Source organism: Ciconia boyciana, chromosome 1, assembly GCF_034638445.1.
Source record: "Ciconia boyciana chromosome 1, ASM3463844v1, whole genome shotgun sequence".
NCBI classification, from domain to species: domain Eukaryota; kingdom Metazoa; phylum Chordata; class Aves; order Ciconiiformes; family Ciconiidae; genus Ciconia; species Ciconia boyciana.
In genome coordinates, this window is record NC_132934.1 from 95055780 (window position 1) to 95078226 (window position 22447).

A 22447-nucleotide genomic window follows, 5' to 3' on the forward strand; every position below is an offset into this window, starting at 1 on the left:
AATAATTTAGGAAGATTAATGAAAGAGATTAATAGGATCTGGAGTTGTTTAAATAAGATTGATGACAAGCAGTTAATCATTGTTTGTCTGCTGTAAGAATTGGGAAGGAGAGCAAAATTAAACTATCAGGCAGAAGCTTTAACACTAACAAGATACTTCTCCAAATGCCATGTAATTAAGTTTGCACAGTTCTTTGAGCAGTAGGTTTATAATAAGTAAGTGTTCATTAGCATACAGAAAAGCAGATCAAAAGCTAGGAATTCTAAGGAAAGGAACAGAGAATAAAACAGAGGTCATTATGTCAGTGTATAAACCTGTGGTTCACCCACACATTGAATATTGTGTGTCTTGATCCTCTACCTCAGAAACAATATGTTTGAACAGGAGAAGGTTCAGAGAGGCATAAGAAGGGTGAGGAAAGGTGTGAAATGGCTTTCACAACAGGCATAACTGAATACTAGAACTTTTGTTATGTGAAATAGGCAATTTAAGGGAGGAAAAGTGGCCCACAAAAATAATGCCTGGCCTGGAAAGGGATCAACAGATGTTTATTTCTTCTTGTACAAGAAACTAGAAGCCACAAGAGGAAGCTTTCCTGGAATGTAGTTGACATGTTTTTGGTACTCCTTGCCAAAAGATATTGGTGTTGTAGATGCAAGAAGTTTACATGGCTGCAAGGAAAGTCGGGACAAGTCCATGTGAGAGAGAACTGTTAAACTTTACTGAATGGACAAATCAGACAAGCCTAAGAAATCCCCTGAGCTGAAAATAGTTGTCTGCTGAGAGAGAATTAAGAGAGAAATATCAGATATGCATGCCTTTCTCTTTCTTCCCTCTGAACAATTGTTATGGACACTCTTGGGGGCTAGGTGGACCTTGGTTTGAACCAGTGTAGCTACTATGGGTTCAAGTGAGTTGACAAGTTGTCTGATGTTGTGTGAAAATCTTTTCTATTTTTTTTTTTACCCCCTCCCTTCAAAATAGATGAAATTGATAGCTCCTCAATGTCAGATGATGATCGAAAAGAGGTTGTCAACATCCAAACATGGATAAATAAACCTGATGTGAAGTATAACTTCCCCTGTAATGAAGTAAAAGAAAATGGACATATGTTTCCCAGGTACTGGAATTAAGTCCTAAGCTTAATGAAAATGTCTGTCTTGATACACATTTAAAAAAAAATATTGGGCAATTAAGTTATTCTCGATATTGAAGTAGGAAATGGAGGTGCAAAACAACCTGGAACAAAATGTTACCACTATGTTTACATTCTTATATTTGCAGTCTTATAGAATGGTAATTATGTACAAAACCTAGTATGAAGTTTTGCTTTGCAAAACAAGATAGTAAAAAAAATATTCTCAGCATACATAGGCTTATTTTTCAAGACCAGGTAGACCCAAGTACCTGTGGCTACAGCTTTTCTTGTCTACTTGTCTCTGTGCCTTGTATGATGCACCCATCTTGCCCCTAAGATTCAGTGACCTTGTTAATCCTGCAAGAGCGGAACATGATGCTTGCTGTATTTTGGCTTCCCCAAAGAGTACAAATCCTGTTGAATCTGGATAACAGAAAACCTATGATGGGCTTTCTCTTGCATCATGGTCTGTTCTTGTCTTTTATTATTAATTTTATTTTCCCATTATATTTATTTTATATGGTGTATGATTAGGAATCTGTCATAGTGTGATTTCTCAAAATCAGTTGGAACTCAACTAGTGTGTTCCCACCACTAGTTTAACATGAGTTCCTTCCATGAAGGCAGCAAAAGTGGGTCTTGAACTGAGCTGGCAGGTCAGCATCTCCACGTTAGTGCTTGTACAGTGATTGACAATCATGGAGTGCCAGGACGTCCCTTTAACTTAGGTCTGATGCTCCAAATGTAGAGTTGCCACTCTATAGATGGATGGATGGGGCTGCGGTATGATTGAAGGATGAAAGAGAGAGGCTGGAGGCATTTTCCCTACTCTGTGTGTGGCCTGACACATTACTGGTGGTTGTGATCTTTGTTGATAGTACTCATGGCTGTTGTGTTGAGGTGATGATGTGAACTGCTTACTCTGGTTTTGTATGCTGTTGAGGATGCCATGCTTGTTTTCAAAAATGGCTATGATACAGTACTCAAGGAAAAATCTGAAGTATTTTGTAGACATTTCTAAATTATAGATTTTAAAAGTATTAAAACTGATTCTTAGATTTGGGAACTGTTTTATCTAGCTCTCTCCATGTAGCTTATTTGTAGAATTTAGCTTTCTAAATAGCTGATATTTAGTTCATTAGCAAAGTTAATTTGTATTTTTCTTTTACTTCAAGTCATCTCCTAGTAACAGCAACTCACATGTACTGTTTGAGAGAGATTCCATCGCGAAAGGGACTGGCTTACATACAGTCTCGACAGGCACTCAACTCTGTAGTCAAAATCACATCCAAGAAGAAACACCCGGAACTGATCACCTTTAAATATGGAAATAGCAATACTTCAGGCATAGAAATTTTGGCAGTTGAAAGGTAAGCCATCTCAGTAGCAGAGATGTAAGTAGTAATGACATACAGAATGCAGTCAACTGGAAATCAGGGGCACGCTGTAATTCCCAGAACTGAGTTCAATAGTTTTTAGTAATAGTTTTTATTCAGGAATAGCTAATTCAGATGTGAACTAGATAAAAGATCTGCCAGCAGAATGAGCAGAGTTTACAAGACCCAGCAGAGAGGAACTCCGTGGTCTGCAATGACGGTTTTTGGGGATGGGATGTGTACAAGTGTTTTCATTTTTGTAATATGTCTTAAATTAAAATGAAGCAGACAACTATCTGCAGCCTAAGGTATGGATTTGTGAACAGTGGGATTTAAGAAAGTGGTCTTTCTTCCGTGGTATCTTTTTTGAGTCATCTAGCTCTTCCTGTGCATTGTACAAGGAGTCCAGAAGCCTAACCTCAAAACTCTGAACCTCTGAAACCTGGTTCCTGAAAGTTAGGTATTGCCATGCTCAGCATTTGTGTCCTTACAACTGGGGGGAAGTCAGAGGGATGGGTGTATTGGGCTTTTTTCCACTCGTGTGACCTGTTGTTTCTTGGCACTGTTTTAACAAAGTTGCTGACATCAGTTGGACATTTCTCATCCTCTTCCTTGGGGAGAACTGTGTGCAGTGGGTGCTCTGTTTTTGCAAGAAGTGGGAGATGAGTTTCCTAGCTAACTAGGGAAGTTGTTCTATGTCTGTTGGCTGCTTAGAATGAAATTAGTTTGCTTCTAGGTCAGACAAAGATAAATTAAAATGTTGCAGAGAACTTTGCTGCTTGTTGAATTACTTCATCACCATCGTGTTGATTGGAGCAAATCCAGAAGATAAAGGATCATAAATAAATGATCTAGAGCTACCTATAGGAATTTAAAAAAACCCAAAACCTGAGGACCGCCATGCTTCAGTCGGACAGTGCTATCTGTAGAGATCTTGAACTGCCTGATCTATACCACTGTCAATTAATGAAGAACTTTTCCCTTCCAGGATGGCATGTGAGGTGGTACTCAACAGTTCCAAGTTCACAAATGGGAAGTGTTTCACAGTATAAACAGGAAATAAATGTTATTTTCTCAGTAGTTTTTCATTTTGATATATTCCCCTCCTCCTTCCTCCTACTTTGTGCCAGAGGAAAAATAAAAACAAGAATTATGGAATTGATACTCAAAAATTCTATAGTGAATTAATGATGGCTTTTTCTAATTTTTTTTATAAGGTATTTGATTCCAAATGCAGGTGATGCTACCAAAGCCATAAAACAACAGATCATGAAAGTATTGGATGCCTTGGAGAGTTAATAACTAAAGACTTTGTAGAGAAGAGTTATTAAGAAGAAGCAACCAAGATACTGTATGTGGACACAAGCTGACTGTTTCCCAACTGAATACTAATTTAAGAGAATTTTTCTGTTTGCTGATGGGAGTGCCTGAGTAGCAGGCTTAAGATAGGGTAAATTATTATCAATTTCTGAACAGGATTTTTAATTTTTTATTATTGTTTTGTTTTGAAGAAATGTTTATTATAAAGGTCAGTTTGTTTCATTTTTAATGCAGCCTTAATGTGAGTGATCTGCATCTTTGCAAGAGAAGATGCAGCTGGGTTCACATTAAGTGTGTTAAAGGAATGAAGCACTGCCAGATACAGAGAAGCAATTGAAAACAGAATGATTTTTAAATTACTGTCCCCTGAAAGTAAAATGTCTCCATTGCCTACAGTCTATAAATTTGATTTTGCCTACTGGGTAGTATCAAGGACTGATTAAAAACTTAGGTTTATGAGCAGAGCAAATAAAAATCTTAGAAATACTGGTTCCTTCCCATTAAAAATGGTTAAGTCCAGCTTGGGCTGCAGATAAATTGAAAAAATGCAAGCAATTTGTACAATTAACTTTTTAAAAAGTCTTATCCACTACTAGGTTAAATAATTGGAATTGGTGGTAAGGGTATTTTTAAATGCCGAAATGAACTGTGCACAATAAGCTTTTACTACAGGGTTGTGATTTTTAATTATGCAAAATTTTACATTTCATAGGTTGAGGCTGTTTCTCTTGTAAAGATGAGTGTGTGCATTGAAACTGAAGTTAGTGCTTCTTGACAGAATATGACAGTCGAAAACAAGTTACCTTGCTCCTCAGAAACAAAATGTCTATGATAATTAGACCTTTAAAAACCTTCAGTTCAGCACAGAAGTGAGTCTGCTGATCAAAGGTGTGTTCAGCAAGAAAATTAATGCACACAAATAAAGAGATTCAAGTGCTATATACCTGTGATAAATGTATTCATTACCTGTTGCCTCCATTGATTCAAGCATTTGTTTATATACTTTTAACTAACATCTTCTAAACTAGTTAATGTTTGAGAGATGGCAACTATGTGATTGTTTATCAACAGCTTTCCACTTGTTCCAAGAACGGTTCTCTTGTTAAAAAATCAGTACAGGAATGTCCTTATGGCCGAGGCATAGCATCTTTGTAGGCTGATGTGGAAATTACCAAAAACTGTGAAATAAAGATAATAGGGATTAGCTTTGCTGCATGAAGTCTTCTGAGTATTTGAATCAAAACCTGTGAATTGGTACATCATCAGGAGGTAAAATACATTAAACTGACCTTTATGAAAAACAGTCATTCTAAGTTATTTTACTAGGAATCAAGCTAGGGCACCTTAATTCTGGAACTAATTCTTTTTTTTTTTTTTTTTTCTTTTTTCTTCTTAGTATCTGAGTAAACACCAATAGAACTTGAACTGTTGAAGATATTTGCATGAAATTGCACCTGGGCCAATGCTCATGTATTTATAGTTTTGCCCAGCAGCTGTTGTATTACATTTTCCTCTTCCTAATCCCTTCTGAAAATATCCTGAAGAGTCTCTGACTCTGTGCCTACTTTAGCAATGAGATTTTTTTCATGTAAAGATGTTTGTGTTACTGTTTATAAACTACAGTTGTAAATAAACCAGTACAGTTTGAACATAACTTCTTCTGTCAGAAGGCATTTAGTTGCATACTGTCTGAATTCTCTGAATCAATTAACAGTTTTTCCTAAAGGTATTTTGTAAATGGAAGTGAATTTGATCTTTGGAGTGAAAGAAATTGATTATGGATCATAGGGAGCTACTGTCAGTGACATCTTAATGTAAGTATATTGGAATTTAGACTAATTTAATTAAATACTTTTGGGTGAGCTATAGTAATCATTCATAGAAAGGTCAAAATGAGTTAACAAATGGTCAAATTATAGAGAGAGTCTCTGCATAAATTCCAGACTTCTCAGCATCATATTTTTATATTATGAAAATGTTGACAAAATTATACAGCACATTTCTGCTAGTTATTGGGGGGGAGGGGGAGAGAATTGTGAACGTGATTTGGAGGGAAATGAGAAATAGTTATTTCATGTGTCGCTGAAGTATTAAAGTGATATCTTGAAGAATCTAATTACTTGTGAAAAGTACACTCTGTTAAACGGGTGTATTTGGGCAGTAAATATGGGAAGTGGGTAATGTGTATGCTTCTCTCTGAGGACAACAAATACAGATCTTTTAGATCTACAGAAAGTAAAGCTACAGTAAGTCAGTTCTTAAATCTATTCTGTGTAGAAATGTATAATCCAAGCCATTAAGAGGTTAATTATTTGTAATTTTTAAGGCAATGTGCAAGTTATCAACAGACTACTTATCTTAGAAAGCTCAGTCCAAACTGAATAATTTCAATGGTGTTTTATGCATGTTTACCCACAATTTAAAGGCTACTTTTGCCTCAAAAGTATCTGTATCTGTAGTATGTATCTGTAGTTAGTGTGTTTGTTACAAAACTTGTATTGCTAAGCAGAAGTTCCAGTTATACTACTGGAATGACAGTTTTTGAAAAGAAAAATCAAAATAATATGCTACTTTCTGTCCCTTTCATCTTCAGGAAATTTTTCTTAATTATTTGCCAGAGGTTTGCAGGCTCCTGTTTTGTTTGCATGCGCTGCTTTCTATATTGTTGAATATAAGATGACAGCTGCTATGTTGTGGGGGTTTTAGTTTTTATTTTTATTTTGTTGATAGAAATGAGGTCTGTAGCAGGAAAGAAACACTCTTTTCAGAGTAAGCTTTCCTGCCAAAGGGAAGCTCTTACTTTTGTGTTTAATAGCCAGGGTCAGTGCTTCTATGTGAGAATTTGTCCAGAACTTCACAGGTACTAGCCATCAAAAATACTTTGAATATGGAGATGCAGTTTTTATTACATTGCCTTCTCCATATGTAAGTAAATATTAATTGCTGCTCTTCCAGTTTAGTTCCTATTAGGCCTTACACCTGGATCTCAGCAGTGTTTGTAGCTTTTCCTTCCAACTGCATTTTGGCTCTAGTTTTAAAACTTTTGATACTGTCAAATAACTTTTTCTGTATAGGGGTAGCCTACTGAATGGCTGAAAAGTTTCCCCTTTTGGGGAAGAGGGGAGTGATAGTGTGTAACTTGTTCTTTTGGGTGTATTTAGTGCTTTCAGATATTCTTATTTTGAAACTTGAAAAATACACTGTATCTCTCTGAACTATGAGAAACAGTGGATTTTTAACCTGTACTTTTCACCTTGAAGGGATGATATTGCTTCACTGCTTATTCTCTTTCTTATTTTGTGCTCTGTCCCAAACCTTGTGTGAACTCAGGAGACAGACATTCTTTGCACCTGGAGCCCTGCAAGGTGTGCTGTTCAAACAAACAAAAAAGTTCGTATATGCTGTTTCTACTACCATGGGCACACATAAAAGGGAGGGGAGCTCTACCAGAGAGCTGCTGCATCCCCATCTCATCCGCAGTTGTCCAGCGTTGGTAATTCTGCCATCCTTTGGCTTGCTCAGTTTGGGATGATCTGTTCCCTTTACTGCTCCAAGGGGCAGATTGAACAGTTTTTCTGTTGAAGGAAGGTTTGTAACTGCTGCATGCAGTGGTGGCTGTGCATTTTATGGTGGCTGTGCACTACCCATCCTTTCTCTCTCGGCACATGTTTCCTGAAAGTGGCTTCAGCCCAACATGTGTAAGATTGATCACCCTGGGTTACCCACTTTGTTTTATCTTTGCCCCTTCTGCTGTCAAGTGCTTTCATCTTGCAGAGATGCTCTTGCATGAGAAATACTGTGCAAGAGGTGCCAGCCTCTAAACAACATGAATCTGCAGTTCTACAAACAAGCTTTTAAAAAGCCCAAGATTGTACAATATACATGAGGCAGCAATGTTCTGTGTTGAGTAACGGGGAGCACTCGGTATTTAAAGCTAGCAATAAAAGCAGCATGGCAGTTAGCATATTGGTTTCTACCTTAGAAAATGCTGTTCCTGTAAAACAAGGTGGCGACGGGGATGTGCCAGCCGAATGAGTTACCTGTAAACTGGTACAGATCTTTTGGGATGAGCCCTTAACAAGTACAAGGCTGCCACGGATCGCACAAGGCTGGGAAAATGCGATGCCGGCATATCAACTCTGCGCCGGGCACCAAGAGAGATGGATGCACAGCTGTGTTTTTGCCAGGCGCTGAATTGGCACTGGAGGAGTGCTCCCAGCTCGCTGCCATCCCCTGGGGTTACATAGGGGGAAGGCTCAGCAGCGGTTTGGGCTTGGGGTAATTCATCCCCTGCGCCTTCCTGCTCTGAACCCGGGCTGCGCCGCTCCCTCAAGCTGTGTCAGCAAAACTGCGTGGGGAAGTGCTGTGAAATGGGATCAAGGAACTAGCCAGACTTTTTAAAAGCAGTATATGAGTCGTTCTTAAACGACTCCCGCCGCACGCCCTGCTGGAGACGCGCTCTCCTTTCCTGCCGGGGCACTGGCAGGCGGAGCCGGAGCCGGAGCCGCAGCCGCCGCCTCTTGCCGCCGGTTTTGGCGTGGGGCCACAGGGTCGGCGCTGCGGCGGGACTACATTTCCCAGCAGGCTGCTGGCCGCACGCATGCGCCCGGGTGGGCCGCCCAGCTCTATAAGGGAGGAGCCGGGGCCGCGTGGGAATGCAGTCGGCGCGCGGAGCCATGGCCCGTGAGTGGCGGCGGGCGCGGAGGAACGGTTACTTCTTCTCGCACCTCTCCTCCTCCTCGCACTCCTTCCCTACCTCCCTCCCGGTGCCGGGGACGTGGGGAAAGGGCCGGCATGGGGTTGAACCTGCCCCTTATAGCGGAACTCCGGCCTCCCGCCCCGCGCCTCAGCCGGTGAGAGGGGCCGCTGCGTAGTGCCTGCTTCCCCACTCGCCCCGGGGCTCTCCGTGGGGTCACCGCCTCCCTCTTGGCCCCAGGGGCCGCCCGGAGCCGCTGCCGGCCCCTCCTTGGCCCTTACCCTCTTATCTGGCGGTGGGGACGCAACCGGGGACGGGCCGCGGGCTGGCTGCTGCCTCCGCCGGTGTCCCCAGGCCTAGTCTGGACTTGAAAGGCCTCGGTCCCGGGTCCCGTCTCTGACCCTTTGAAGGAGTGTGAGTTGCTGCAGGTGCTAGAGAGAGCTGCCTTGGGCACTCGCTTTGCTACAGACTGGTAGAAGCCGCTTGCCGTGCATCTCTCGGTACTGCTGCAATGGTCAGCTTGTCAAGAAATTTGATCTGAACAAACCAGACGCTCTTAGCTTCTGATGTTTTCCAAAAAAGCGTGCTTCGCAGTGATACAAATACAAACCATTATTTTACTGTGATACACTTTTACCTGGTTGTGGTTTGCATTGCTATAGGCTTATCTTAAGAATTGCTTTTAAAGAAGTTTTTGAGGCAGCTTAGCAAGGCTGGAAGAAGAGATCTTGGGCCTCCACAGCACTGTTGCACATTTCTCTGTATTTCTCTTACTTCTACATCTCGACGTTTTTAAACAAAACTATGGGCACAAGTACATATATTTGGTTGTGACTGAGCTTTAATTTTGCCCTTTAACAAACTCCAAACCTGAGGCATAGGGAAATAAGATTAATGGTTTCCTGGTGTTTTAAACATTAGGGGAAGGAAGCTAGTTAAATTTTTTCCTAGTAGATGCTCTTGGTTTTTTTGCAAAAGTGAATTTATGCTGAAATGTAAATCTTTAAGTGTCCAGTTTCCCTGAGCTAAAACACGTTCCACAAACACAGGAAAGTTTTGGACAGATTCCTAGTATGGTTATCTACATGGGTCTGGAAGCTAACTATGGTTACATCTGTTCAAAATCTCAGTGAAGCTTTGTTTACTCAATAAACCAAATATTAAGAGTCTCTCACATGAAGAGTGGCAAAGTGAGCAGTTAATCAATTGCTTAATCTCTAGAAATTAGCTGCTTAGTTTACTGAAGTGAGAACTAAAGTAGGAAGAAAGATATTCTGCCTGACTGTTCCTGACCCAATCTTGTCTTCACTTGAATCAGTTCTTCCTGTTTCCCTGACCACTGAGCCTGTGTTGCTTGCAGCTTTTTCTTTATCCTATAGTGATCTTTGACTGTATGACAGGGGAGTTTTCCAGAGAAGAGAGGTGCTTTGAAACTGGGGTACTTTACTTTATGAAGCCAGAGCATTTTTTTATTTTTTTTTTAAAAAGAAACACTTCTACCTGATCAGGATGTGTTTTCCTACAGCCAAAGGTACTAGGAGATTCATGGAAGGAAGTCCAAGGGGTGTGCACAAAACTTGATTTGATCTCTTCCACTTGTGTACTTTAAGGGCCTGCAAATATAAATCCTGCTTAGCCTCAGTAGAGACAGTATTGATAACACCTGCAACTGTCTCTTGGCTAGAAACCAAATTGCAATGAAATGATCAGGAAAGATGTTATCTTTATTGGGTTTTTGATAGCTATTTCCCAGGCTAGGTGTGATTTGAGAGATAAAAGCAAACTATTCCCATATTCGGTGCTTTTGGGATTATCCAATCCTTTAGTTTGCTAGCGGCATTTTAGGACATGCAGTGCTCATCAGGTGACCGGTGCAACAAAAAGATAGGCTCACAAAGCATTTAGCAGACTGGAAAAGAAGCAGCAGGTCTGGGTGACCAGTGGTCTCCCTTTCTGCCACATGGTATCTTACGTTAGAACTTGGGCTGGGTACTGCCTAGGCTAAGTGTTACTAGCATGTGAACTCTGTGATCTTCAACCTGAGCAGAGTGATGGCGATGTATGGTTCCCATTGGCAAGCCTAGGTTTTAATGTTCTCCCTGTGTTAAGAGACTGTTTCCAGAGTCATAGACAGACCGCAAAGTTAGTTGGAAATGGTTTGTGTATATGTTAATATATTAACAAATTTACTTTCTTAAATGCTCATTACTGAATTCAGATTTTGAAGAGGTTTTCCTGGGGGAATTCTGCTGACTAATTTTTTCTTTTCTGCCATTAGACTTCCGCCTAGCTCTTATTCAGCTTCATGTATCTGCTGTTAAATCAGATAACCTTCAACGAGCCTGTGGACTGGTGAGAGAAGCATCAGCTAAAGGAGCAAAAGTTGTGGCTCTACCTGTGAGTAAAGATCATGGTCTGCTTAGCACCTATACCTCAAACCCTTGGAAACCTCTTTGTAGTGTTACTAATGCATTATATATTCCTGTTTCTCTCTGGATAGCTTAGATGCTCTATGAGGCTCCAAAATAGGAAAGAAAACAGGGGTTCTGTCTAGCAGCCCACTTAAGAGGGGGGGAAAACAAGAAGGAAAAAAAAAAAAAGGGCAGGTTGTCTTTTTTGTGGTGTAAGATTCTGGTTAGGTTTTTGCTGGTTTAAATCCTAGGCAATTCCATCACTAGTATGTTCTGTATTCACGAAAGTGACGCTGTGGTTTGAATCTTTGCAGAAGCCTTCTGTGCTAGAAATGTAGGAAAAGGCAATTTTCAGCAAAAGAAAACGGGTATACAGTGACTCTCTTGGCCATAATCATTCCAGATCAGATAGTACATGAGAAACAAAATAGACTTAAGACATTTCCAGCAGGTCATTTGTGGCTGAATTATGATTAAAACGCATTTCTCTTGTGACTTCCTTGTGTGGGAACATAAATAGCCATTTAGAATTACTGATCATTTCTGATTTACTTTTTGGACTTCAGCCATCATTACCTTGCTGAATTTTCAGACAGATGAGTGTGCTGGCAACAAGGTGACCTTCCCAATGCAGCTTTGAGCTTTTTTCCTCTCTTCCTGGGGGCACGTGCATTACCTCTGTGCCCTGCAGCATCTGATACAGGAGTGCAAAGTTCTTCTCTGGGTGAACTTTTGGTCTGAATGTTTTACACACAGAATGTTTTCCCTCCCGCTGTCAGAGGCGAAGTGTTAAGCAACCTTCCCAGCTCCTCTGTGCTAACACAGCTCTCGTGTTGCAAATGTGACCTTTGATTATTCTGTCTGGGTCTCGTACATTGAGATTATCTATTATTTGCTAGTTTCACTATGTGTACAAACATTGAGTTTTCCAGACCTATTTAGTTGAGATACTCTCTTTGCCAATGATAATTTGTGCTTTTGGAGTAAAACTTGTCAAACAAGGGCAAGGTTTTTCACAGACTTTCGGGAGGTAAATTTCGTACTGGCATTAGGATGTGGACGTGAAATATTCTCTTCCCTGCACTTTTTTTTTTTTTGAAGTCACACTACATAAAGAACAGAAGTAACTTGCACTGACTGTATAACCTACACCTCTGCAGAGGCATATGGCAGTTTTCCTGTGACATGTTAGCTTTGATGTGTTAAACTTTTTTCATTTCTGAACGAGGAAATATTTGTGAGAGAAAAACAATTTGTAATGTTTATGGATAAAAAAAGAAAAAGAGAATCCATTTGAATCTAGAAATTGATAGAAAGCAATTCAAAGGTCCGTCCCTGTATTATTACCCCTTTGGAGAGCACAGGACTAGGTGATCTGTGCAGACAGTCTGCAGTGTTGTTCCAGCATCAACTTATGAACAGCCCCATGCACTGCTACCACAAGCTTGCACAGAGCTCTGCCTGTTCTCTTGAGCCCATGGTTTCAGTACCACCCACATTAACACTGCAAGTGGGAAGATGAAGTTGGATGCAGCTGGCATTGCTTTCATTTCCTTGAAGTTCAGTCCAACTTTCAAAAGCCTGGGAAGCTCATTTGATAGCCTGCGGAGGCTTCCTTTCCTGCCTCTTCCGTCTACAAATTCTGCTGTGGGTTAGCTGGCACCTGCTGGCCCAGTGTCTGTATATGGGGCAAAAACATCCATCCAGTTTTGGTTCGGTTATTCTGGTTCAGTAGAATCTCCTACAGTTGTTAAGAAGTTTGCTTGAGCAGTTAAGGCATAAATGTTTACTGTGCTATTCACAGCTTCATGGTTTTTTGGGGGTTTTGTTTGGTTTTGGTTTTTTTGAGGGGTCTTGTTACAACTCCAGTGAGCAAAGGTAACAATCGAGGCAGATGCTTGGGCTGGGAGTTGCTTGCCAAAGAGTGGGTGCTGGTACTGTTTGATAGCCTATCTGTGGCCCTCAACTGTACTCCTTTAGGGGACAAAAAAAGTGTTGGGGGCAGGTGTCTCACATCCTCACAGAGCCAGCAAATATAATACAGAGTAAAAGTTTGGGATATCTTGGGCATCTCAAACACCACTAGCCACCTAGTTTAGGCATCTGAACTGCTCTGTTAATCTTACTGTCTAAAGATTACATGCCTGGTTCTGAGGGACAGCAAATCTTTAACTAGAGCCTAGGACAGAAGACACTGTTCAGTTGTGAGGAAATGGTGTTTAAAGGATTATTTTAGCAAAAGAATAAGTAATTTTGAGAAATGCATGCTTTTGCAAAGGTCTTTGTAAAATGAAGAAATCATGGGCTGTGGACGAGCACAAGCATTTCACAGTTTTGAGAGGATCTGTTTAGCTTGTAACTTGTCAAATGAGCTAGGTGGAACTTGATTCATTGTTCTGATGACAACATCCCTTGTGATCTTGCGAAGTCTAGACTGATAAATGTGTTAGCCTTGTTACTTGCAGCTTGCGTGATACTCCTAGCTCATGTTCTGTTTGGCATGCGTTCACACCAACTGCATTTTCTCTAATTGTCAAGGTCTCTCTGGCCTCCTGATATACTCCGATTTGCCTATTGAGCTCCTGTAAACTAAACTCCTGTAACTAAAGATTGTATGAGAACATTGTTAGAGAGGCGTTTGAAAGGTCAAGTACCTCTCCTTGCAGTGGTGTTACTAGATTTTAACATAATTTTTTTTTCCCTAATTCTAGGAATGCTTTAATTCTCCATATGGAACCCAATACTTTAAGGAGTATGCTGAGAAGATCCCTGGGGAATCGACACAAAAGCTCTCAGAAGTTGCAAAGGAGTGCAGCGTATATCTCGTTGGAGGTAGTTTACTCTTAGTGACCATCGCATTGAGGGAAAAATGGGCAATGTCTATTAGTGCCATTGGATCAAAATTGCATATAATACAGTGGGGGAAAACTTTGTTCTTGCCTTTACAAAGGATCTATTCCAGAAGAGGATGGTGGGAAGCTGTATAATACATGTACTGTCTTTGGGCCTGATGGTGCTATGTTGGCAAAGCATAGGAAGGTAAGGTGGCAGAATATTGTTATTAAAAGGTTTCTCACCAGTGTTGCACTAATTATTTCACCTGTGCCTAAAGGTAATGCGAATTAGTAGAATCTTGCATTAATAATAGGCTGTGTACTGTCAGTAAAATTGCATGTAATTTTTGTTTGGGACATATAAACACCCCTCTCAAAGGTGGTCATAAATTTGTTCTGGATAAGGATGACAAAATGCAGAAGGCATGATTGGCTTTTCCCAGCTGCTGGGAAAACTGTGTTGAAGAGTAAGTCCTGATTCAATTCAAATGTGTACCTTGGTCTAGGTCTAAAACATAGTGCCACTTAGGTAGCGATCAGGATTTTCCCTCAGGTTCCCAATGGATTTAGTCCTTCTGTTATCATAAATACTGTTCTTTACATACTTTGTGAGCTATATGTACAATTAATGCAGACAACCAAAGTCCAAGTTCCATAGTTAAGCTGTGTCTGCTGTTTGTGGTAGATGCTTGCTTACTGTTGTCTTCCACCCGGACATTGCTTTGTGCCTTTTGAGAAACTATCTCCTATTCATAACTGTAGAGTGTAGTTTCTGTTAATCTGACTATGCATACAGGTATCATTCCTTAGGTGAACAGCAGCTTATTTCTTTAAAGGAAAAACAAAAAAGAGAATGCAAGGTTACTTGGAACAAATGAGATGGTGCAAAATACATCTGGGGTCCAGGTATTCATTTATTCTGTTAACTGATTCTACACTTAGCTACACTATTAGATCACTTTCTGAAGTACTATGTTGCCTTCTATCTATCATACCGCACCAGTCTACAAGCCTGGTAGTTGTTTGTAGAATGAGTCCAGGCTTGTACTACATAAATATGAATGAATAATAATATAAAACTATCTGTATTACTATGAAGCTCTGGTCAGGAACAGAATCTTCTGTTGCAAGGGGGGGATAAAGACTGTCTGGAGGGGCTAAGAGGCATCTGCATAGCTGAAGTCATGGGAACTTTATGACTTGGTGAAGGATATTTTCTGGAGAAGTTTTCCAGGAATGGGACTTAAATCTTAGAGAGGAAAATACCACCTGCTTTAACATACTTTAAAATCATCCTGACAAATTCAAGATATTTTTTATATATTCTTTTTTTTGCAAAATTACTCATTAGATCAAGATATCTAGCTATTTTGCAGGGATTCTTTCCATGAAGAAGATACAGAGCCATACTACAAATTAACTGTTATATTTTTAGCTATTTTTAACTACTCTCTATTTCTGCATGGGAGAAGGGCAGGGCATTCTGTCTGGTAAGTAATATAAACGTTTGATATATGCATCACTTGGGTCACAGGGATTATATGTGGTGTTTAAAATGGCCAGTCTTCCCCCCCGCCCCCAAATAACTTTAGACATGTATATTTCTGTAAAGAAGAAAACTGCTTTAAATCATCTTTAGGAGATCTTGCAATCTTTAGTTGGGATCCTGACAAAAGAGTAGTCTAGATAACAGTAACTAGAAGGCACGTACCTAATAGAAAGAGGCTCAAATACCAAGCAGAGAAATTGTTATTAATTGTTATTAATCATACTATAATTACAGGTTCATTTGTTTGACATCAACATTCCTGGGAAGATGCAGTTCAAAGAGTCTGAAACACTGAGTCCAGGGAATAGTTTCTCCATGTTTGATACTCGTGAGTATAAGACAAGCCCTCTCTTTAAGGAGCTCTACCACGATAACACTACAGTAATTCTGGAGTTCTCTTCTCCCTCCTCCTCCTCAGCAATGAATTTTTAGACTATCAGATTTGTATTAGGCATTTGATAACCATGGCAAATATAGTTTGTTTGTTCCAAGTACGTGGGTCACTTCTGAAACTTTTAAAAAGGCAATGTGATTGCAAAAGGACAGAGGGGTAGAAAGGGTTGAAGCATACATCGTGGCCCTATCCTTAATAAAGAGTGGTGCTATTGTTTTGTTAAAGAGAAGTTACTGTATTTTTTTTTAATAGCATCTTTAAAATGGTTCTTATAAAACATGGCTTGGAAAAGAATATATGTAGCAAACGGCTACACTGGCACATTGTTTCATGTGAGGATAATATAATAATGGAGACAATTAACTGTAAATCCCATTGCAACATTCTTGAATCAACCACATCACATAAAAAAAAAGACACCTACTTCCCCCCTCAGTGTTCAGAAATTAACAGGCCCTGTTTACTGAGCTCTCCGAAGAGTCTCGTCTCCCATGGTGACTTTTTCCTCCTTGCAATGTGCATGCTCTAAGAAGGTACATGACTGTAGTTTCTTTAGTCCATGAAGAGCAGCGAGTGCTTTCTTTTCTTGAAAAGAAAATAATTGAAAAACCTGCAGCTAAATCAGAGAGGAATACATGACACGCAGACCTGATATAACGTGCTTTTGTGGAAATGGCCGTTTTTAAAGGGTAGATAAGACTGCTTCTCACAGTCTTCCTCTCATCACGAAGCATGAATTTCTCCCCCACAAATAGCCAATGCTTGTTACAGATAAGGATCACATTTAAATATAGCTCCTCTTGTTACTGTGAGATATATAAAATAACAGCTGGCAGGATGGCTACAGGGAGTCTTGTGATAGTGATATGACTGTTGTCTCTTGTGTTTTGAGAACAGCATACTGTAAAGTGGGCCTGGGCATCTGCTATGATATCAGATTTGCTGAGATGGCTCAAATCTACGGACAGAAAGGTGAGGCTGGGTCACCTAATGGAGCACGGTTAGCCCTAAGGCCTGAACTATGCAGGGGCGTTTCAGGGTGGTACATACTGGGCAATCTGTGATGAGGCACTCTTATGCTCAGCTAGTAACACAAAATGCATTTTGTGGCTGAGACTTTGTTATTCAAATGAGTGTCCGTTCTCTTTGAGTAAAGTAACAATCATTTCCTGATACACATTTGCCCATAGAGTGATGGAGATGGGTGTATCCCCACACTTTGTAATGTATCACAGGGCTTTGCTGACATAAGTAATCACCTGTGTCATGCATGGACAGGCTCGGTTTGGTTCCATTTTGGGCAGAGGTCTGGAAGTACTGAAAGAAACCTCACCTTGAGTCTCAATGTGAAGGGCCACTCTAGGGTAAACCATCTGATGGTTGGGTTCTAATTTTCTTTTAACAAAGGTTGCCAGCTGTTGATATATCCAGGGGCTTTTAACCTGACAACAGGACCAGCTCATTGGGAACTGCTACAAAGGGGACGGTAAGAACAAAGTAACAGCTTATCCTCCTGTTCCAGAGGGAGTTTTAGCATGTGGAACTGAACTGTTCCTGTGTTCCAAATGACACTATGCATCAGCAGTGGTGCTGCAGGGCCACTCTGCTATTGGAGCTGCACCATTCCTCAAGCCTTGCATGGGAGACTGAAATGATTTTGCTGTTAAGGAGAAAAGCAGGAAATGCTTATCCTTCACTCCTGCTAGCCCCTCCGCGGTTACGCCCTTCCAAGGACCTTTTCCCCATGGTTCTGTAAGCACCCTTCACACACAAACTTCTAGACAGAAGAGCCAATAACCATGAGAGAACTGCTCTAATTACAGATAGAAATAGACTCTGAGATTCCTGAATGCAGTAGTATTTATTCATTTGGTCAGCTTCAATCAACTTTGCTGCATACTAAATGAACATGTAATTCATTCTGCCCACTAACACTGGAGCAGGTGCTAGAGACTTCTCTTTCCAGGCTCTGCTTTCTCTGACCTTTATATCACTTATAATTTTGGCTAGTCCTTAGTGGGATATATAGCTTGCCCTTTAGAGTGAATTCTTTCTTCTGCTTAGTTAACTGGTGGTATATATAAAAAAAATTCTGCTAACTTTTCCCCCCTTCCCTCATCTTTCTGTGAATACAGAGCTGTTGATAATCAAGTCTACGTAGCTACTGTATCTCCTGCTAGAGATGAAAAAGCATCCTATGTTGCCTGGGGACACAGCACTGTAGTAAATCCATGGTGAGTTCAGAAAAAAAACAAACCCACCTTTTCTTGGTTTAAAAAGATATGTTTTACTCGACAGTCACTATCAGTCCCACATTTCCATCTACTCTTAAAATGTCAGAAGTTCTTCGTAAAAAGCACCTGAGACTTAAGCCTACATTCTCAAAATCATCCTTAAAAACTGTCTGACTGAAAAACAAGACAGACACAAACTAGTTCAACAGTATGTATTTTTTTTGGCAGCAAAGCAGCTACTTAGTACTAGTATTTAGCATTAGTTAAGCTGCTGAGCTTTTCAACTTGTCCCTGAAGTTCAGTCCATTATATACTATGCATTATGGTAATTCTCTGTGCAGAACTGAACCATCTTAAACAGCTTACACAAAACTATTTCATTTCCTCAAAGAACAACACTGCTTTGATGTAAGAAAGAACAAGAAGAATGTCTTCAGCTAGATAAGAGACATATTTTGACTTAAGCAGAAGCAACACAGGTACACAGGAGGTAAAAGTGACCAAATCTTCAGGTAGTTATTTTTCTTTCAAATAAACCCACTGATAGTTCTCTTCCAGATGATTGCAAAGTAAGAAAAGCTTTGTGTCTTGAGACTTTAACTTTATATGATGAAAGCAGTGATAGAACACCTACTGGGAGACATGATAAATGATGTTCAGGAGCTCATGCAGAGTAAAAGTATACTCCTATTAAAAGCCAGTAGGATCTGCAGGAGAAAGTGTTAGTCTTTGCCATATATGGCTGTCCCTGGTGAAGTTCTTTCCCCTTGAGGTATACTGCATGCTCACATGCACTGGTTCTCATAGTTGCTCTTACCATGATTCTTGGTCTTCAGAAACATACTTATGTTATGTTAAGTATGTATACATCACATATAAAGTGTGCCACATAGAAAGCCTGGAAGCCATTTCTATCATGCCAGAGTTATGAATTATGATGCTATTTTTAGGACAGCCCTGTCTTTACAGCTGTAGACATCAAGGGTAGGAACTCCCTTTTGTACAAACAGCACCAACTGGACTGATGCCTTGAGACCTCTGTGTTAATGCTGTGAACAAATGTGCTTAATTTTGCAGGGGTGAAGTCATAGCCAAAGCTGGGGCTGAGGAAACAGTTATATACACAGATATAGGTAAGGGAAACCTTCCCCCCCCCCCGCTTTCTTTCTTGAGTACAGGTCATGAGACAAGGAGAGACAGTTTAAGTCTGTGGGCTTGCACATGCAATTGCAGATGATGCAGTAGTGTTCCCCTCCCTTCTCCACCTTTGCCAGATTAAAGCAAGGGCAAGCAGCACTTGACTATACTCTTCCAGTTTCCTTACTCATGAGGAAGCTGCCACCTTAGGAAAGAGCCAAGTTGAGGCTTCCTTCAGCCCTGGCTGCCCAGTTGCAGTGCCCTACAGCCCCATTCTCCATGAAGGCTGCTCTTTTCCCTGCTTTACCTCAGAGCACATCCCTTTTGACTTTCGTTTTTGACTGCTGTTCTAATAGCTCTTTCTTCCCCCCTGCAGATCTGAAGAAACTCGCAGAAATACGTCAACAAATTCCTATTTTAAGCCAGAAGCGTTGTGATCTCTATGGCATAGAGATGAAAAAGTGAAGCTGGGTGAATAGGGAAGGTTCAGTTGGTACAATGGCTGCTGCTTTCATCTTCGGAAGGATTCCTTTACTAGTTGCTCCACAATCTACTGCTAAATGTGCCAGTTAATTAAAAAAACAAAACAAAAAACCCACCTGGTGGTATAATTCTAAAATTTATTCAAATACAACTTTTGTATCTTCTCTCATACTTTATCCTAGCTGTAAAATACTATAAAATACTAAAGATGGAGGTGAGATCAGTTCAACACAGTAGTAGTTAACATTGCTTTTTATGCATCACAATGTTCTAGTTACCTTTTGGGGGCTTTTTTGTAGAACATAGAAATGGGAACCTTCTTCTCTGGAAATCCTCTGAAGTCAGCTTTGGTATTATGAGTTTTTCAGTGAATTATCAGATAATCTAGAAGCACGATTCTTCCACCTCTGTCCTTCTTAGTTGTATGTGCCTTAACAAAGTTCCTTGAATGCCCAACTTCTAACTTGGAAAGCTTAAAATTTAACACACTAGGCAAAACAGGCCAAATTCCGCTCTGTACTACTTAGGGACAATGCAAGAAGCTGACAGACAGAACTACTACTGTAGAAGAATCTGTAACAGGTTTTGGTTCATGTGTCTTGCCTGGAATATATGTATTAAATTCTCCTTATTGCAATTCCTGTTTATTGCTGAAGTGATGCAGGTTACTGTTTTGTTAAAGCAATTCACCTTTGCTCTATATACTGCTTCCTGAATATAATGTCTGAATGGGCTTTAATTCTGTTGCCTGGCAGTCTTCACCTGAAAAGGCTGAGGGGAGTCAGTCAAAAGGGTTAGAAAACTTGTTGCCCTGATGAAGTCTTTCTGCCCACAGTCTTCCAGAAGACAGGTACTAAAATTGCTCAATGTTTAAATGCATCATTGCTACCAAAGGCCAACTCCCATCAGCTGCATGGGAAACACTCCTTACTTCATTGCTCTTGCTGAAGAGGCTAACAAACCGATTATTAAAGATGGCTTTAAAATACTTAAAACCAGCCTAGCATTTTGTAGTTTTGGGTTGGTGGTTTTTTTCTTAGAAGGACAATACCTTGGTACTTCTAATGTTAAAAGGTAAGAATTTGCAAATGGCATTTTTTTTTCTCCTTGGGATGAAAAAAAGAAGCAACTATAACTATTCAGCCTTTACCACTAGGCTTTTAGTTTTCCATCAGCAAAAATGGTAAAGCAATAAGGTTAAAGGAGATTATTTTAAAATACAAACATGCATGGAAGGAGAGAAGGTTTTGTCTTGCTCTAGCTAACCACCAGTTTCCCCCAAAACCACCTTACCTTTTTATTCATGTTTGGCCATCCTCCTCTTCCCACAGCTGCTCTCTTGACTTTTTTTAATGTTCTTTTGGCTTCGCTGCAATGAGCTAGGTGTGTGCTTTATAGAGGAAAATTAACGGTTAAATTAAGCCAAACCCTGAGGCAACTTTCCCCTCAAAAGACAGGTCACACCATTCCACTCCGTGGCATTATCTATTCCAGCAGGCATTTTTTCGGTCTGTACTTCTCACTGCATTTTGGTGTACATACTGTACTGCAACTCTTAAGAAACAAGCCACAGAGCATAAGGTGAAATGAAGATTTATTTGTTGAAAAATAAATATAAAAAATTAACAATTTACCGTTTGAGTCAAGTCTCCTGCATTAGTGCCTCCCACATACTCAACATTATCAGCATCCATGATGGCCATCACTGGGCTCCAACTTCTAAATCATAGCAACTATTATACATCCATTTTTCTAAACTATCCCATCTGTCTTTCCCTCCCCTCTCTATACTAGTTTGACACGCAGCAGAGCAGGAACTAAATACTACCTTTGGAGGATTAAAGTAGTGCAGGGTTCTCATGGGCTGACCACTTAATTTCAAAAATGCAAAGTGCAGCCTGCAGCAGACAACAGAATCTGTGGCCTGGACCCTCCTCCCCTGGAATCCCAAACAGAGAGAATGGATGAAAATCTGTAGCAAGCTACTTTGGTGAACTTGGCTGAAGAGGTGACATGAGCTCAGTCCTCTTCAGTCTGTCAGGACAACTTCTAAGCACCTTGTTTTAGTAGGATGTTTTAGGGGTCTCCAGTGCGATCCCCTCAAGTCATACAAATGGGACTGTGAATTTTTGGGGGTTTCAGTGAAAAAAGTACACAATCAGTTCTCAGCTAGACAATACTTAAAGCAGTCAATACTCAAATCTCTGTGTTGGTAGAAAACAGGCACTTTATCCATATTATACATATGCACCAGTATTCTGTAAGTATAGAAAACCAGCCAGTAACAGCCCTGAAATAGCTCCAGAATTTCAGCCTGCAAGAATTTAAGTTCTCTTTAAAGAAATGGCAGAAAACACAGTAATGCCTGTTATATCAGGCAGTGTTATTACCACTGCAGCTGGGAAGCCTGGTTAAAGCTGCACCTAAGCTGCTCTTAATAGTTCCAGAATAAGTCACAGTACAGCTCCTTAGTATATTCAATCTACAATTAGATCCTAGTAATTCAAGTCACAACTTCTAATCTCCATTTTGGCAAACTTGCTCTAACATGAACAACAGGGATTTTACATGATCAGAATTAAGATGCAAGACAACTAGGTGTAGAAGCAACTTCCCCGAGTCTCTCTGGGAAGGATACACCAGGTTTATCCAAGTTCCTACATTATTTCAATAGATTTATTTTTTTTAAATAGCAGTAATGTTCCACTTCAGCTCTCGATCCCTACTAAAGAAAGCTTTTCTCAAAGTTCACATGCACACCTGGCTTAAAGCAAAATCTCAACTGTATCAACCATTTAAAAAAAAAAAAATCCCTTTCACTAAAGGGATCCACCTGCATACACACATTAAGAGGGTGTCAGCTGCTCAGATTCTC

The 22447-nt window shown here is 40.3% G+C and overlaps 2 protein-coding genes across 4 annotated transcripts in view; both read left to right on the top strand.

Annotated features, from left to right (window-relative positions):
* Positions 1-5488, top strand: part of TBC1D23 (TBC1 domain family member 23) — a 35708-nt gene extending 30220 nt beyond the window's left edge. For both annotated transcript variants that reach the window (XM_072883685.1, XM_072883696.1), the window contains 3 exons: positions 985-1120; positions 2314-2508; positions 3732-5488. In XM_072883685.1, coding sequence (XP_072739786.1) covers positions 985-1120; positions 2314-2508; positions 3732-3813 — 413 coding nt within the window. In that variant the 3' untranslated portion in view covers positions 3814-5488. The remainder of the gene's footprint in view (positions 1-984; positions 1121-2313; positions 2509-3731) is intronic.
* A 2961-nt stretch (positions 5489-8449) lies between these two features.
* Positions 8450-21348, top strand: NIT2 (nitrilase family member 2). Of its 2 annotated transcripts, none has more exons than XM_072883787.1 (10): positions 8450-8517; positions 10809-10927; positions 13653-13773; positions 13892-13980; positions 15559-15652; positions 16616-16690; positions 17126-17204; positions 17854-17952; positions 19030-19085; positions 19466-21348. In XM_072883787.1, exons 1-10 carry the CDS (start codon positions 8490-8492, stop codon positions 19552-19554), a joined length of 849 nt encoding a protein of 282 aa, XP_072739888.1. In that variant the 5' UTR covers positions 8450-8489; the 3' UTR covers positions 19555-21348. The 2 variants fall into 2 exon arrangements, with proteins under 2 accessions (XP_072739888.1, XP_072739896.1); XM_072883795.1 differs by lacking the exon at positions 8450-8517 and adding an exon at positions 10025-10061.
* Positions 21349-22447: the final 1099 nt, after the last annotated feature.

Bases quoted from the DNA above. Each gene is read 5' to 3' on its own strand.
- NIT2 (XM_072883787.1), top strand. From the start codon at position 8,490: ATGCAGTCGGCGCGCGGAGCCATGGCCC. The intron at 10,928-13,652 runs GTGAGTAAAGAT...CCCTAATTCTAG, and splicing joins CAAAAGTTGTGGCTCTACCT to GAATGCTTTAATTCTCCATA. The intron at 13,774-13,891 runs GTAGTTTACTCT...GCCTTTACAAAG, and splicing joins CAGCGTATATCTCGTTGGAG to GATCTATTCCAGAAGAGGAT.